The following is a 15,316-nucleotide window of genomic DNA, read 5'->3' as shown; positions in this document are numbered from 1 at the left end:
GTTTGCTGAGCAACGTTTAATCTTTCTGCAAGTTGTTTTTGAGTTTGACATGCATCTTCATCCAATAATGCTTGTAATTTTTGGTCTTCAAACTTTTTCAGTTGACTTGGACGTTCTTTGTCTTTCACATCGAAATCATCACTTTTAAAAGCGTTTAAACCAGTGTTCACAAGTATCTTGAGATGGAGCATGTTCACCATAAGCTTCCCGAAGTATACATAACTTTTTCTTCAAAATATAGTAATGAATTAAAACTTCCCACAAATGCTCTTTTTTTTGGCATGAAATTCGACATTTTTAAGCGTAAAAATATCTATGATGTTAACACCTTCAGCAAATTTGACATAGGAAGGTTTGAAGCTTGCTGTCAATACAACAAAATAGCATACATATCAAATCGCATATATATCAACATATGTGTAACTCCATCTATTGAAAAATCTGCATTATTAACTGGTACACCTAGTATATCAAATGTCCAGAAAAGACGAAGAACGGAAAGCGGATCAGTGGTTGTCTGGGGCTGGGGGTAGGACCTGTAGTTGACTGCAGTCAGATTGAGGGAACGTTTTGGAGTGAGGAAAATGTTCTCAAAGTAGATTGTGGTGAGGGGTGCACAGCTCTGTCCATTTACTAAAATTCATTGAATTGTTCACTGAGAATGAATGATTTTGTGGTATATACATTATATCTCAATAAAACTGTTAAAAACCCACATAAACATATATTTAGAATATATTAAGTTGTTTATATTTTTAAAACGATAGCATTTTTTTTTTTTAGATTTAAAAAAATTGACTTTTTAAGAGAGGGGAAGGGATTGGGAGAGAGAGAGAAAAATCAATGCGAGAGGGAAACATTGGATTAGTGGCCTCCTGCACACCCCCTATTGGAAATGGAGCCTGCAACCCGGGCCTGTGCCCTGACTGGAAATTGAACTGGCAACCTTTAGGTGCACAGGAAGACACCCAACCAACTGAGTCACAGTGGCCAGGGCTATTGCATTTTTTAAAGGCATCAGAATTGGTAGCTCTTAAGAAAATGCCAAGGTTTTAATTGAACTTTGTGATTATTTGATTCCTCTTTCCAGTCTCTTCAGTAGCCCATTATTGTCTAATTCACACAAAGCGTAAAGAAACCTGGATGATTATTGATGCATGTAGTTTAAACAATCCTTTTTGTCTAATGTAGGGATTTTCTTGGTTTGGGGTTCTCTCTGGCTCTTGCTGGTTCAGGCATTTTTTTGTTCCTCACAATATCTATCTGTACAGCTTTGTTCTTAGGTTGTAAAACATTGCCACTTCTTGGTAGTGGCCTCAATTTAATCCATAATTCTTTTTCCTCTTTCTATAGCTTTTTAAAAAAATTAATCCTCACCTGAGGATATTTTTTCCCATTGATTTTTTAGAGAGACTGGAAGGGAAAGGGAGAGGCATACAGAGAGAAACATTGATGTGAGAGAGACACATCGATTGGTTGCAATTGGTTGCATACCACATGGGCCTCGACCAGGGCTGGTATGGAGCCTACAACTGAGGTATGTGCCCTTGACCAGAATCAAACCAAGGACCCTTCAGTCCTCGGGCCGACGCTCTATCCACTGAGTCAAACTGGCTAGGGCTTGGCTTGTTTAAAGCTTTGTTGGGTTTGGGCCAGAGTAGCCTTTTTACTAGGGTGAGTTTAGCTCTAATCCTAACTTGTGGGCTTTCTGGGCTCTATGCCAAATGCCCCCTAGTGTTTAAGATCTTTCTACTGTGGCTGCTTATAACTCTTGTCCCTGTATGAGCTCTGGAAATTGTTCATTCTACACTTTCTTTTCCAATAGTAGTTCTTTCCCAGGTAGTATATATGTATATATGGCCCCTTGGAGTCTCACCTGCCTGTACAATTTAGTATTCAATCTAAGATGGGGGAGAGGGTCAGATTCCTGAGTTCTTTCTCTGGATTTCTTCCTTCTCTCTGGCCAGCAAATTCCAGCTGTCTCAGCTTCTCAGAGGGAAAGAAATAGAAACATCAATGATGAGAGAGAATCATTGATCGGTTACCTCCGGCATACCCCACACTGGAGACCGACTGGGATAGAGCCCGTAACCTGGGCATATGCCCTGACCGGGAATCAAACCATAACCTCCTGGTTCACAGGTCAACGCTCAACCACTGAGCCACACAGGCCGGTGTGATGAGCCTTTCTTGCTTAAGGAGTTTGAATTATATCTTATAGGGAATAGGGAGCCAATGAAGGGTTTTAGGCAGAATTATGACCCGATCAGTCCTATGTGGTTTAGATACATATTGGGTGAGTGAAGAATCGTAGAAAAGAGACTGGAGGCAGCTAGAGCACAGTTAGGAAGCTATGTGGTGGACAGACCTAGGGGGAGATGAAATAAGGCATTACTGTGTGTGCTGCCTAATTGTATGGCTCACTCCATTACTTCCCACAGGCCTCTGTGCAGACGCCATTCCATGAAGTTTCTCTTGACCAAAAGGTCAACCCCAGCTCCCCTCCTTATCCCCGCCCCCTTTGCTGTTTTACTTTTTTTCTATAGCACTATTATATTTTATATTTGTTTATTCTATTGTAATAGAATTTGAAATCTTATATATAGGGCTAGGGTTTTTATCTGATTTGCTCAACAGTTTCTCCAATATTGAGATTAGCATCTGTCTTATAGTAGACTAGAGGCCCAGTGCATGGATTCGTGCACTGGTGGGGTCCCTTGGCCTGGCCTGTGCCCTCTTGCAATCCGGGACCCCTTGGGGGATGTTGGAGAGCTGGTTTCGACATGATACCTGCAGGCCAGGCATATAAGATCTTTGGTTAATCTCTTCCCTCTCTACCCCCCTTCCCTCTGTGATTCATCAATCTGTTCCATGTTTCCATGCCTGTGGTTTCCGCTATTGCATTGAACATCTGTTCCCTGGTGGTCAGTGTGCATCATAGCTACCAGCCGGTTGGCCGGTTGCTTAGGCTTTTACATATATAGATACTCAGTAAATACTGCTGAATGAAAGAGTGAATGGGTTTGAGTGACATTTCAAAGATGAAAACCATATTCCAGGAAAGGGGTAAACACAGTAATCTTCAGTTAATTAAGCAGTTTATGCCCTTGTAAGTAGTAATTATTTAGTTGGGAATGGAAATTAACTCTCCACGTAAGGTAGCTAAGGAAATCTTCAATAGGCAATGGATTTGGGGAGTAATTCTAGCAATGAGCTAGAAATTTCAATCTGCTAGCTGACTTAAACCCCATTGCATCATGGATCAAAATCACAATAATGATATCTAACATTTATTGAGTGTACACAAATGTATGTGCTCCAGGCCTTTTAAAGTATGCTTTTGTTCCCCCAGAAGTTTCAGGGTTTTCCAATTTAAGTCTGAATTCTAAATATATGAATTTCTTTACAATAGGCTTATTGTAAGGACAAGGGCTACTAATTCTAATGACATTATTGCTGCAAGTGACATTTGAGTTTGGGATTCCTGGTTTAGGATTTGATAGCCAGGTTTGTGTGTTGAGGAATTAAAGGGGATCGCATTATGTAATTGGGTGGGCAGACTCTGTAGTGTAGTCCTGATATGATTGTGGTGGCACTCCATTTTAGATTCTTGGGATTAGATTTGGAAACCATCTCTTTATTGATGTGAATTTGTGAGTCTCTAATTTCTTTGAATATGAAGAAAATCCTGTTCTGTTTTCTTTCTTAGTAGCAGGAATTTGAAACTCGGCTGTCTGCCTGGCAGGTCCATGTGGAAGATAGCAGTGTCGGTATGTGGGAATTCAGGCCTAGTGTTTCCAGATCTTCTGAATTTTCAAGAGAATTTTAATGTGAAATCTTATGATTTTCTACTTTTGGTCAATACTGTGAGGACTGAAAAAAAAAAAAAATACAGCTGTGGGCTATATTGGGCTTCTGGACCTTGAGGGTGTGACCTCTGGTTTGGAGACTGAAGTATGGAACTGGATCTAGAAAGGGTGAGAGGAGGGGACAGGAGAGTTAATTAATTTCATATTCAGTAAAAACCTTTTCCACATAAATCCAATTCAGTCATGGAGAAATCTCAGCACATTACTACAATCAAGGAAGCGGATGAATTATCCTATATAATAAAGAGGTAATATGCAAATTGATCATCACTCCAACACACAAGATGGCCACCCCCATGTGGACACAAGCTGGCCAGCACAAGATGGCTGTCAGGGGAGGGCAGTTGTAGGCGAACAGGCCAGCAGGGGAGGGCAGTTGCAGGGGACCAGGCCTGCAGGGGAGGGCTGTTGGGGGCGAAGTTGGGGGGGACCGGGCTTGCAGGGGAGGGCAGTTAGGGGTGACTGGGTCAGCAGAGGAGGGCAGTTGCGGGAGACCAGGCTGCAGGGGAGGGCAGTTAGGGGCAATCGAGCTGACAGGGGAGCAGTTAGGCATCGGTCAGGCTGTCAGGGGAGTGGTTAGGGGGTGATCAGGCTAGCAGGCAGAAGTGGTTAGGGGCAATCAGGCAGTCAGGCAGGCAGGCGAGCGGTTGGTAGCCAGCAGTCCTGGATTGTGAGAGGATGTCCGACTGCCCGTTTAGGCTCGATCCCGGTGGGATCGGGCCTAAATGGGCAGTCGGACATCCCTAGAGGGGTCTCAGATTGGAGAGGGTGCAGGCTGGGCTGAGGGACACACCACCTCCCCCCCCCCTATGCATGAATTTTGTGCACTGGACCTCTAGTCCTATATAATAAAAGGCTAATATGCAAAACTACCAGTTGCTATGACATGCACTGACCACGAGGGGGCAGACACTCAATGCAGGAGCTGCCCCCTGGTGGTCAGTGTGCTCCTATAGAGGGAGTGCCGCTCAGCCAGAAGCCGGGCTCATGGCTGGCGAGCATAGCAGTGGTGGTGGGAGCTTCTCCCGCCTCCTCAGCAGTGCTAAGTATGTCTGACTGCTGGCTTAGGCCCGCTTTCCCTGGATGTCAGTCAGACATCCCCTAAGAGCTCCCGGACTGCAAGAGGGTGCAGGCCAGGCTGAGGGACTCCCCCCCCGCCCCTCGAGTGTACGAATTTTGTGCACTGAGCCTCTAGTAGATTGATAAAATGTGAAACCTTAGATAACTACAAATACTGAGAAAAGTAAAAATTATAAGACCTTTCTTTGCTTGGAGTCTAAGAGTATTTCAATAGTCTATCCAGCTGACCCATATGTTAAAAAGTTTATATCATGTGGCAAAATGATAGATAATACCTGGGCAGTAGAGATCGTTTTGACTTACAGGAATTGGGGAAGAAAAACTCACTTTTGGTTAGGGTTCTTGTGGAAGGATTTTTGAGGGAGAATGAATTTGCTCTGAATTTTTCTCACATTAGTAGGACTTATATAAACAGTTGTTAGTGAGAGTGGCATTATCTGAGTGTAGGTCTGTGGAATACAGGAAGTTAACTAGCTTGCTGGAGAGGAGGAATCTTCTAAGGGTGTGATGTGGAGTATGATGCACCACCTAGCTTGGTTAACCTCTGATGTACTAGTGTTCTGCAAGTGTCATTGATAGAAATGTTGAAATATACTAGCAACTTGTTGGATGCTTAATGTTCATTTTTTTGTTGTAAATAAAAAGTTATATAAGTAATCTTGTGTAACATCTCATTCATTCTACATCCTCATTAGATGCTCTTCTATTCTCTCTTTAGATAATTCCACTGATGGGAACATACTGTTTCTTTCTTTAAAAAAACAAAAAAACAACCCACAGTGCTAATTACATTAAAGAGATATTCCCTCTTATTTTAACTTTCTCCAGCAGGTCCTGTTGGAGTTCTAGTCTCTGAAGTGACCTAGAACAAGTCTGCTTTCCCCCTTACCCTAAGCGTGTGAGTCTTCTCACCTCTGAAGATGGGCATCATGTCTTCCTTTAGTCTGCTCTGGTCCAGGCTACATAGCTCCAGTGCTTTGATTTATTCTTTCAGTGATAGCGTTTTTAAACCCCTCTATATCCTGAATGCTATTCTCCAAAATACCCCACTCTATTACTGATACTTTAAAAATTAATTCTTCAAAATTGAATGGAGTATTCCAAATGCCGAAGAAACAGTGAATAGGGCTTTTAGTGATATTTGTACTTATTAGGTTGGCTAGATGAGCAAAGATTGATAAGCCTCCTTTGTGAGTCTTGTCAGTATCTGAATTTTCAGTTGGGTCAGCTTTATTTTTTATGTGAAAAGCACACTGGGGGAGGGGTGACAGAAAAAGTGATGATCATCACACAGATTGTTGTTCGGTTGCTGGTACTGCCAGCTAAGTCCAAGAAAGCAACAACATCATTACGTAGTTTGGCTGTATTAGAATAAGCTCTTTGTGATGTATACATCCATAATAGAGTGGGGTGGAGTGGGATCTTGTTAAAACAGAGATTCCAAATATTTCTAATTGTGAAGGTTTCAGAAACTTAAATCTTTAAAATTAAAAGAAGTGATGGTATTTGATATAATGTTTGATTTTGGTAGTTGACAGCAGTAATTGATTTATTACATCATTCTACTGACATTGCTTTGTGTTTTACACATACACAATACTTTGTGGTTTATTTTTGGACACAACATCAGTTTTATTTGTGTAATTGCCAGGAATGTTAATAAAAATGAACAAGATCACTAACATATAAAATCATCACTAAGTTTCTTCTTCAGATGGTGGCATTCTAAATGTTAGGAATATAATTTGACTTAATTTTTTGGTGTGATTTATTATTTAAATAAGAAATGAGCATAAGCCAGATGAGTAAAAAGAAGGAAGTGAGTAGCTTATTCATAGATGCAACCAAATCATTTGTTGCTTCCAGGCTGTCCTCTTCCTAAAAAGCACATCCATCCATGTTGGTCCACCTGGGCTGTTAACATCTTCAGTAACTAGACAGTCACCATGTGGGAAGCAGCATTTGTTGCAGGCAGGACTCATCAACGGGTGCTAAGATTTGTGGGTGAAAGTATGGTGAGATATTGTATTTATGTAGTCTCAGTCTCCCCCACAAGAAAAATGTACAGAGGGAAAATTAATAATGTTACAATGGAGAAACCTAGCAGATACAACTGTAACCAAGTGGTCAGAGGTTACCATCCTCAGTAATGAGGCAGGGACATCATCATGTGCCTCTGGTATGACGCACTGAGCAGGGCATGGCATTGCTTTTGTGTTGTGCTTGCCAAAGTGCGTAACCTGAATTTAGTCATGAGGAAGCATTAGACAGACTCAGATTAAGGGACATTCTACTAAGTAACTGGTCAGTACTCCTCAAGTGTCAGGGTCATGAGAGTCAAACTGTCCCAGATTGGAGGAGATGTGACAATTGTATGCGATGTGTGATCCTGCACCAGAAAAAGACATCAGTGGGGCAGTTGGCAAAAAAAGGTTGGCTCTAGATCATTTAATAAATCTTGTTGATGGTTAATTTCCTGGTTTTGATCATTATAACTGATTATATGAGGTGTTAACATTTGAGGAAGCTGGATGAAGGGTAGACAGGAATTATTTGTACTATTTTTGGAACTTTTCGTAAGTCTGAAGGTATTTCAAAAATGAAATTAAGCCACAACCACAATATAAAGTAATTAAACTCAGCTGAGAAACTAAGACTTTCATGCTTTTACCTTGTGACGTCTCTTTTGATTGGTTAGGGGTGATTTTCCTTGCTTTCTAAATCTCCACTGTGATCTGGTTAGCTGAGGTTTCTTATTGAGGAACTTTGGGATAAGTGAGACATTGCAACTACATTTTGAAAGGTTTTGTTTAATTAATTAATTTACTTATTTATTTTTTGTACAGAGCTGTAATTACATCTTTGGGTTTCCAGTGGCTCTGTAGGTTATTTGAGCTTTACTGTTGTAGCCACCAGAATCCCTGACTGGAAACTTAGCCCTGTAATTAATTTACTAGTTTCTTTCTGTTTTTATTATTATGTTCTAAATACAGGTTAATCCCATGAAGTCTGCTATGTGTCATATATTATCAAATTTAGTATTTGTTGGTTGTTGCCTAGGAAGAGCTGATTTTTGTGTAAAAGTATTTTATTTAAAATTGAAATATTATACCACATATCTTATTTTTCTCCCAGAAAAGACAGGTTGGAGTTTTTGTAAATAGAATGAATAAATAAACTTACATTGGCATAAGCACCAAGTGGTGATCTTTTATTGGGTAATAATTAGAATGGGGGAAATTAATACATGGAAAATATTTCTGTTAATGGAAGCAGTTATTAATATATGACTCATAGATTCTTAAATCTAGAAGAAACTTGACGCGGCTGTTTTGACCATTGTGGGAGAGGAAAAGAACATGGACTTGGGAGTCAGGAGACCTAGTTTTGCATCCCACAGTCATTGCTGCTTATTATTGTATCTTGGACAGGTCATTTAACTTTTCTGAGCCTTAAGTTTCTCATCTGTAAAACTGGAATAATAGTAGTGGTTTGCACAGTTATTGTGAGAATTAAGTGAAGTAGCATGCCATGTGCCTGGTCTAACGTGGGCGTTTCATGTGTGCTGGCTCTGTTCCAACCTCCAGCCAGGTTTATAACTAAGCTGTCTGCAATCAATGAGAATCTGCTTTGCCTCTAAAGACTATAAAAAGATGATAGCATATGTCAGTAACTTCTAGTGGTATTTCACAAGTTGTTTCCTAGGGACGGTTCCCCATATCTCTTATTCCAGAGAAATTATTTTCTTTTATATGTTAGCCACATTAGCTATTACTACAAAATCTATTAGACAACTGTCACTCATTTGTGAGATGTTCCTTTGTGTTTTAGTGTTCTTACTGAAATTATCTAATACAAATAGCACATTGAAGTCATTTTAGGAGAAAATATGGTATGAGACAAAGGACAAGAAGATTTACAGACAGTTGGAGGGAAGCATTTTCATGTAATTTTCGGTTTGAGCTGGCATTTTGATCCTCTGAGAGAGACCAACTATTCCCAAAGTTCCAGTCATTGTACCTGTTTCACTCTAGTTTCAAAAGTACTTTCATTTATTCTTCAGTTTCCTGATTTTGATATTGTACTGTTGGTTTGTAAGTGAACATCATTGTTTTTAGGAATTTTACACTGAAGAGTTTAGAGCTGAAGGGGCATGTCTGTAACTTACTCTCAGATGGTTAAGAAAGAGATAATATTTGCGTGTATATGTGTATGTGTATATATGTAGCTATATAGAGAGGAGGAGAGTGGCTGGGAAGAATGATATATTAGCCACGGCAGTGTTAACAATTGGTGAATTTGGGTGAAGGGAGTTCCTTGTGCTTTCTTTATGATTTTACTCTAAGTTTGAAACTATCTCAGAATTACACTGGATTGAGTTATATTCCTGTACCTGAGGAGATCTAAGTGGCAGTTTTGGGAGGGAGGGAGGTTAGAAGCAACTGAGGAAGCATAGAAAGTAAGTAATAAGTGAGTAATTCAGTAAATTCACTGGCAAAAAAATTAGGTGTTCCTTTAACTTATTTTTCTTCAAATTCATTTTGTGTAGAAGGGCCTATGTAGAAAGAGAGGAAGCTGCTGCTGTATCAAAGCAGAGAAAACTAATTGGAAGTGAAATAAGATGAAAAAAGTAAAGATGTTTAGATATGTATTTATAAGACATATACAAGGATAAAAGAATGTATAAGGTTGAAATATTAGTATTTTAAAAATTAAAATGATCTTTTTTCTAACATAGAGGCACAAGTTAGTTTTCTATAATTAGCACTCTACCCTACTAGTTAATTGATCCTATATTTTAAATTGCTCTTTGATTTTAAAATTAACATGTTGTAGTCTTAATAAAATTTTACATGATGTTTATTATCATTTTTTACCCTTCAAAAAGAGTCTTTTAACTAAAAAAGTTTTTCTTAAACCTTTGCCCTTTTCTTTCATGTCAACAATGACATCTCTTTGGGGAACTCAGAAGCCAGCCAAAGGTAAGAGATTTGGTGTATTATGCGATGCTTGTTAAGATCTGGGGTGCATATTTTTGAGGTACTGGCAATTTTCTTCTCAAAAAGTATTTTCTCTTTGCCACTTCAGTAAAAGTAATCAGCCTATTCATAAATCCGAAGCCATTTATTGGCATGAGAGGGACTGGAGCGTTATGGAAAAACTGTATTTGTACTTTGACCAATTATGGCCAGTCTCCTGGCAACAGCAACACAGATTCCTTTTGTGCTCTGGTGTTCACCATGGATTGGCTCAAAACCTGTTGTTCCAATCTGTGGTCAGAACTGCGCTAGGCAGACTCATCTTTGTTGCTCCCAAGACAGCTGGGGACACATTCTCAGGCCAACAGAAACCTGCCCTGGCCCACAGCTTCCTCAGAAGGGAACATGCTTTCATCTTAGATTTGAGCCCAGATTCTAAAGAAACTTCCTTGGGTTGCATCAGTTCCTGTATCTCAGGGAATTTATAGGTGTGCCAAAGTGGGCACCAGAACTATATTTTTGAATTGACCATTCTCTGAAGTTACTTGAAACCTTCCAGGAAATTCAGATTTTTATCTGCATTCTTAGAATTTTTTTTTGAGTCCATAGTTGAATTGTAATTCTATTCTCTATTATTGTTGCTAAAATATGTATAGGCCTGGCTATTTGGGACTCTGAATGATTAAAAAAATAGTTTAATATGGCACTCATTTCTTTATATATGTAAAACTAATTTTATTAGTTTTATGTCATTTTTTTCTATGTAAAGGTGCTGGATTATTATTTTTTTATTGATTTTAGAGAGAGAGAGGAAGGGAGAGGGAAAGAAAGAAACATTGATGTGAGAGAGATCCATTGGTTGCCTCTGCATGCACTCTGACTGGGGATTAAACCTGAAACCTGGGCATATGCTCTGACCAGGAATTGAACTCAAGACCCTTCAGTGTATGGGACAACACTCCAACCAACTGAGCCACACTGGCCAGGTCGGTGTTGGATTATTTTTGTTTTCTTATTTTTTTGTTAGAGCAGGGGCTGGAGATTGCAGTAAAGATGTGAGGAGACATCATATGACTATTTTAAAACTATTCATGTTGTATATTAATGTTTAAAGAAAATGTGTTGATATAAAAACTATGGAAGAACCAACACCATGTTATTAACATTGGTTACCTCTAGGGAGTGGTATGCTTGGTGAATGGGAGGCCTTTATTTTTTACTTTATGCTTCTGTGTTATTTGACTTTGTTATAATGAATGTGTGTTTCTTCTCTGTTACTTGAAAAAAAGTTTTTATTAGAATAGTTAAGGGAAAATGGTTGTTTAGAAAGAAAAGGGCTTGTCTGCTTTAGGAAATCCATGGCTGGAAAATTCTTATAATAATTTATAAAATTGCTTAAACTTAAAGAAGACCATTCAGTGTTGTTAGTAAATATGAATTAAGCGTTCATTAGTTTCCAACGTTGTACCAGGCTGTGGGGCTCTCAAATAATTGGGGGAATAAAGCTCATTTAGCCTCGAAGTAGAGAGCCTACTGGTGAACAGACTGCTGGCTCAAAGGCTGGTTCAACTCCCAGCCCCTCCTCCTGCCAGCTACCAGGTTCTTAACTTCTTTGTACCTCGATGTCCTTTGTACCTCAGTGGCCTAGCATGGACTTATCAGCTATTATTATAGTTACTTTAGTGATAGCTTCTCATCTGGAATTGAGAATAAGAAATTAAGTTGTTTAAGGAATCCCTAAATTAAAAAGAGCAAGAAAAGAAACCAACTCATAATAATGGAAAGAGGACTGCCTTTTAGAGCCCAATCCTTGATAAGTATACAGGTATGGTGATGGACCCTGAGGCGCTCAGGTTCCCAGAGAAGAATCAGGATGGTTCCTACTTAACCTTATTACGAATAGAAGTAAATAAAATGATCAGAGATGAGAGTTGAAAGCTAAAACAGAAGAAACTTAATTTGAGCTTCACATTTTATTTCATCTTAGCCTGGCTGAAATGATTCTCACCCTGGCTGATGAATGTACTTGGAAAAGCAGCCCCTACCTGATATTTTTATACTCAGACCTTGGGGACGACCTTCCACCTTCCTTCTTCTTTTCGTCTTCTCCCTGTTGGAGAATTGCTAACATAGTGAACCATCACCATTATTGATAGATACATGTTTTGCTTTGGAAAAACGTTGAGGATTAGTTGCAGCTGGGTGGTAGCTTCTGGGCTCCAGGGCTCCTGCCTCTTGGGTGTTTTAAGCTCCTGAGCTTCGGCTTGCCTTTCTGGCCTGTGTTTTCCATCACTGCCCCTTCCCAGGGAGTACATGCCTCCTCTGCCTGCTGTTTTGCACAAAAACAGGTGTTCTGATCTTTCCCTTTTTGAAGGTGTTTTTATTTTTATTTCTTTTTAATTAATTAATTTATTTCTAGATACCAGGCACAGAACGATGATGCTCTGGCCGGGCTGTATAGATTTTTTGTACAAATATAGGATCATGGTCTAGACTTTCATAACTTTTATGTTAATATATGAACATTTTCTTATTAGTCTTTTACATCTTAAAGCTATACAAAATTGCACATGGATGTGTAATAATTTATTTAAAGAATCTGCTATTTTATAGCTATTTTCAACTTGCTGTAGTAATCATCTATACATTTTATTTTATTTTTTATTTTTTGTAAGGGAACATTTATTTGGTAAATCACAGAGGTGGAAAAGGAATTCCTAGAAGAAATGGGCTTAGGACAGTGATGGCGAACCTTTTGAGCTCGGCGTGTCAGCATTTTGAAAAACCCTAACTTAACTCTGGTGCCGTGTCACATATAGAAATTTTTTGATATTTGCAACCATAGTAAAACAAAGATTTATATTTTTGATATTTATTTTATATATTTAAATGCCATTTAACAAAGAAAAATCAACCAAAAAAATGAGTTCGCGTGTCACCTCTGACACGCGTGTCATAGGTTTGCCATCACTGGCTTAGGAAAACAAGCTTTAGAGGTAAAGGAAGGGCTATGGAGCTTGGGAGTGAGGAAGGTGCTTGGGGCAGGGAGGAAGAGGGAGAAGGGAAAGGGAAAGGCACAGGCGAGCTCTCAGGAAAGGAGAGTGCCTACATTTTATTTTTAAGGAAATCTTTGTTTTCTTTCAGAAAATAAAAATGTAGAGACTACATAAAAGCAGAAAGAAGAAAACAAAGAATACAAATCTTATGCAGAAATACACTTTATGTATATGTGTGTGTATAATAGCCATCTTATTGTACATATTGTTTTGTAACCCCCTCTTTTTTTCTTACATTGTGAAGTTTTCCATGTGAAATAAAATTTATATCATCTATTGGGTGCTTAGTTGTGCATTGTAAGACTATAATTTAATAATCTTCATTCTGAGACAATGTTTTTATTTCACTATTATGAACAGTGTTACCAATGTTATAATGTTATAAGTATGTTAAGGTTTTGTTCTTTTTTAAAAGGTTTTGCTTTTAATACACACTATTATTTTTATTTTTCAACAGGTGTTTGCATACGATCATTGTTTCTGGTCTATGGATGAATCTGTCAGAGAAAAGTATGCAGGTAAGATCTATTAACTGCTGATAATACAGAAAAGGTGTCTTAATGGTTTTTTTTTCTATAAATTATCAGTATTATTTTGTGTAACTTTAAAAACTGTGTAGAGAATTTCCTCTAGTCTTTGCTGTTAGAGTTTTTGTATTGGTTGGGAAATGCGAGCTTCACAGTGAGCTGTTCTTGGTTTAAGGTGATCAAGTTAGATTGATAGGACACATGGTTGAGGTTATCTTACATGTATTCGAGGCCTTATGTGGCACCAGTCATACACAGTAGCCACTTAGAGTCCCTTAGATGTCTGTGATGTGGTCTAGAGAGGCAGTTTGGTGTAACGAATGCAAAGTCACGGAGAAAATGAAACCTTGAGTTTAACCCAGGTCCTACTTCTGACTGCCTCTGTGACTTTGAGTAAATCACTTACTTTCAGTGTCCTGTTTTCTGTCTCTATTGAAGAGGAATGTACAACGTTCTTTGTAAATTTGCTCTGGAATTCTGTTATTCTGTTGCTCTCTTTGATGATGACTGTCTCAAGCCCCCTTTCACCACAAGTTTAGGACTACAGTGATAGCCTTTTATTTCCTTTATTCCTAACTGCTTACCCCACCTGTTTCTAAGCAATCACTCTTAAATATTGATTGTCATATTGTATTGACTTTTATCATGAGAAACAGCAGTTATACAACTGTTTCAAAAAGTTAAGGTCAATTTGGTCTAGCTGGTCCAATGATGACTTTAAAGAATGCTTCAGTGTCGGAAGTATGTTGATGATGTACTAATCTGGAAAATTAACTAGGAAGTGAGGCATAATGGAATGCTATTTATAGCATTTAAAACATAACAAACATAACAGCATGCAGGCCTCTCATATTTAAAGTGTGTCCAGATCCCACTTCCAGTTTGTGAGGGCAGAGGTGTTTCCCCAACACCGCCACCAAACAATGCTGCAGACACCAGGTGCATGTCCTACAATTCAACTCCATTCTGACACAGTCTACCTGGAGATAGCATCAGATCCCACAGGTTAAGGGTTCACTCCTACAAGACTGCCCCCACCCCCACACCTCACTTCAGACACCAATCACAAGTCCAGGTTGTTACCTGTGCTTCTGACCAACCAGGTGTAGATTAGAGGTTCCAGTGATTCCCCTCCTTGGACCAGAAACACCAGTTGCAAGTTCAGGTTGTTACCTGTACTTCAGACCAATTGACTCCATCCTATCTAATAAAAGAGAAACATGGTAATTAGCTGTACATCTGCTACCCTTCCCATTGGCTAATCAGGGTGATATGCAAATGAATTGCCAGCCAAGATGGCGGCCGGCAGCCAAGCAGCTTAAAGTGAACAGGAGGCTTGCTTGCTCCAGTGACGGCGGACTCCAACGTTCCCCGCCTGACTTGCCGGCCTCTCAGCTGCACTCTAAGCAAACTATGTTGCAAATATAGAAGCTAAACAAAACCCCAGAAACCTGCTTTAGTCAGCTGGGCTTCAGCCAGCCGGACCGCAACATTGTATCAAATACAGAACGTAAACAAAGGCCAGAAACCTGCTTTCAGCAGCCGAGGCCTCAGAGCTAAAGCTGGCCCAGAATAAAAAAAAAAAGAAAAAAAGGAGCGGTTGGGAGCTTCAGTCACCCGCCAGCCTGAAAATGGCCCTCAGCCCCTCAGCCAGACTGGCCAGGCACCCCAGTGGGGACCCCCCCCCTGATCCAGGACACCCTTCAGGGCAAACCAGCCAGCCCATACCCATGCACCAGGCCTCTATTCTATATAGTAAAAAGGTAATATGCCTCCCGGCACCGGGATCAGCGTGACAGGGGGCA

At 39.6% G+C, this 15,316-nt stretch overlaps 1 protein-coding gene across 1 annotated transcript in view; it reads left to right on the top strand.

The window, feature by feature from the left end:
- KIF13B (kinesin family member 13B) overlaps positions 1-15,316 on the top strand; it is a 192,824-nt gene that overhangs the window by 34,272 nt on the left and 143,236 nt on the right. The window contains 2 exon segments of the mRNA XM_014546454.1: positions 9,919-9,931; positions 13,442-13,502. Of these exon segments, the coding sequence (XP_014401940.1) occupies positions 9,919-9,931; positions 13,442-13,502 (74 nt within the window).

Source organism: Myotis brandtii, unplaced genomic scaffold (assembly GCF_000412655.1).
Source record: "Myotis brandtii unplaced genomic scaffold, ASM41265v1 scaffold447, whole genome shotgun sequence".
Lineage (NCBI taxonomy): Eukaryota > Metazoa > Chordata > Mammalia > Chiroptera > Vespertilionidae > Myotis > Myotis brandtii.
Note: the sequence above shows the minus strand (reverse complement) of the source record. Positions and strands in the feature narration are given on the sequence as shown.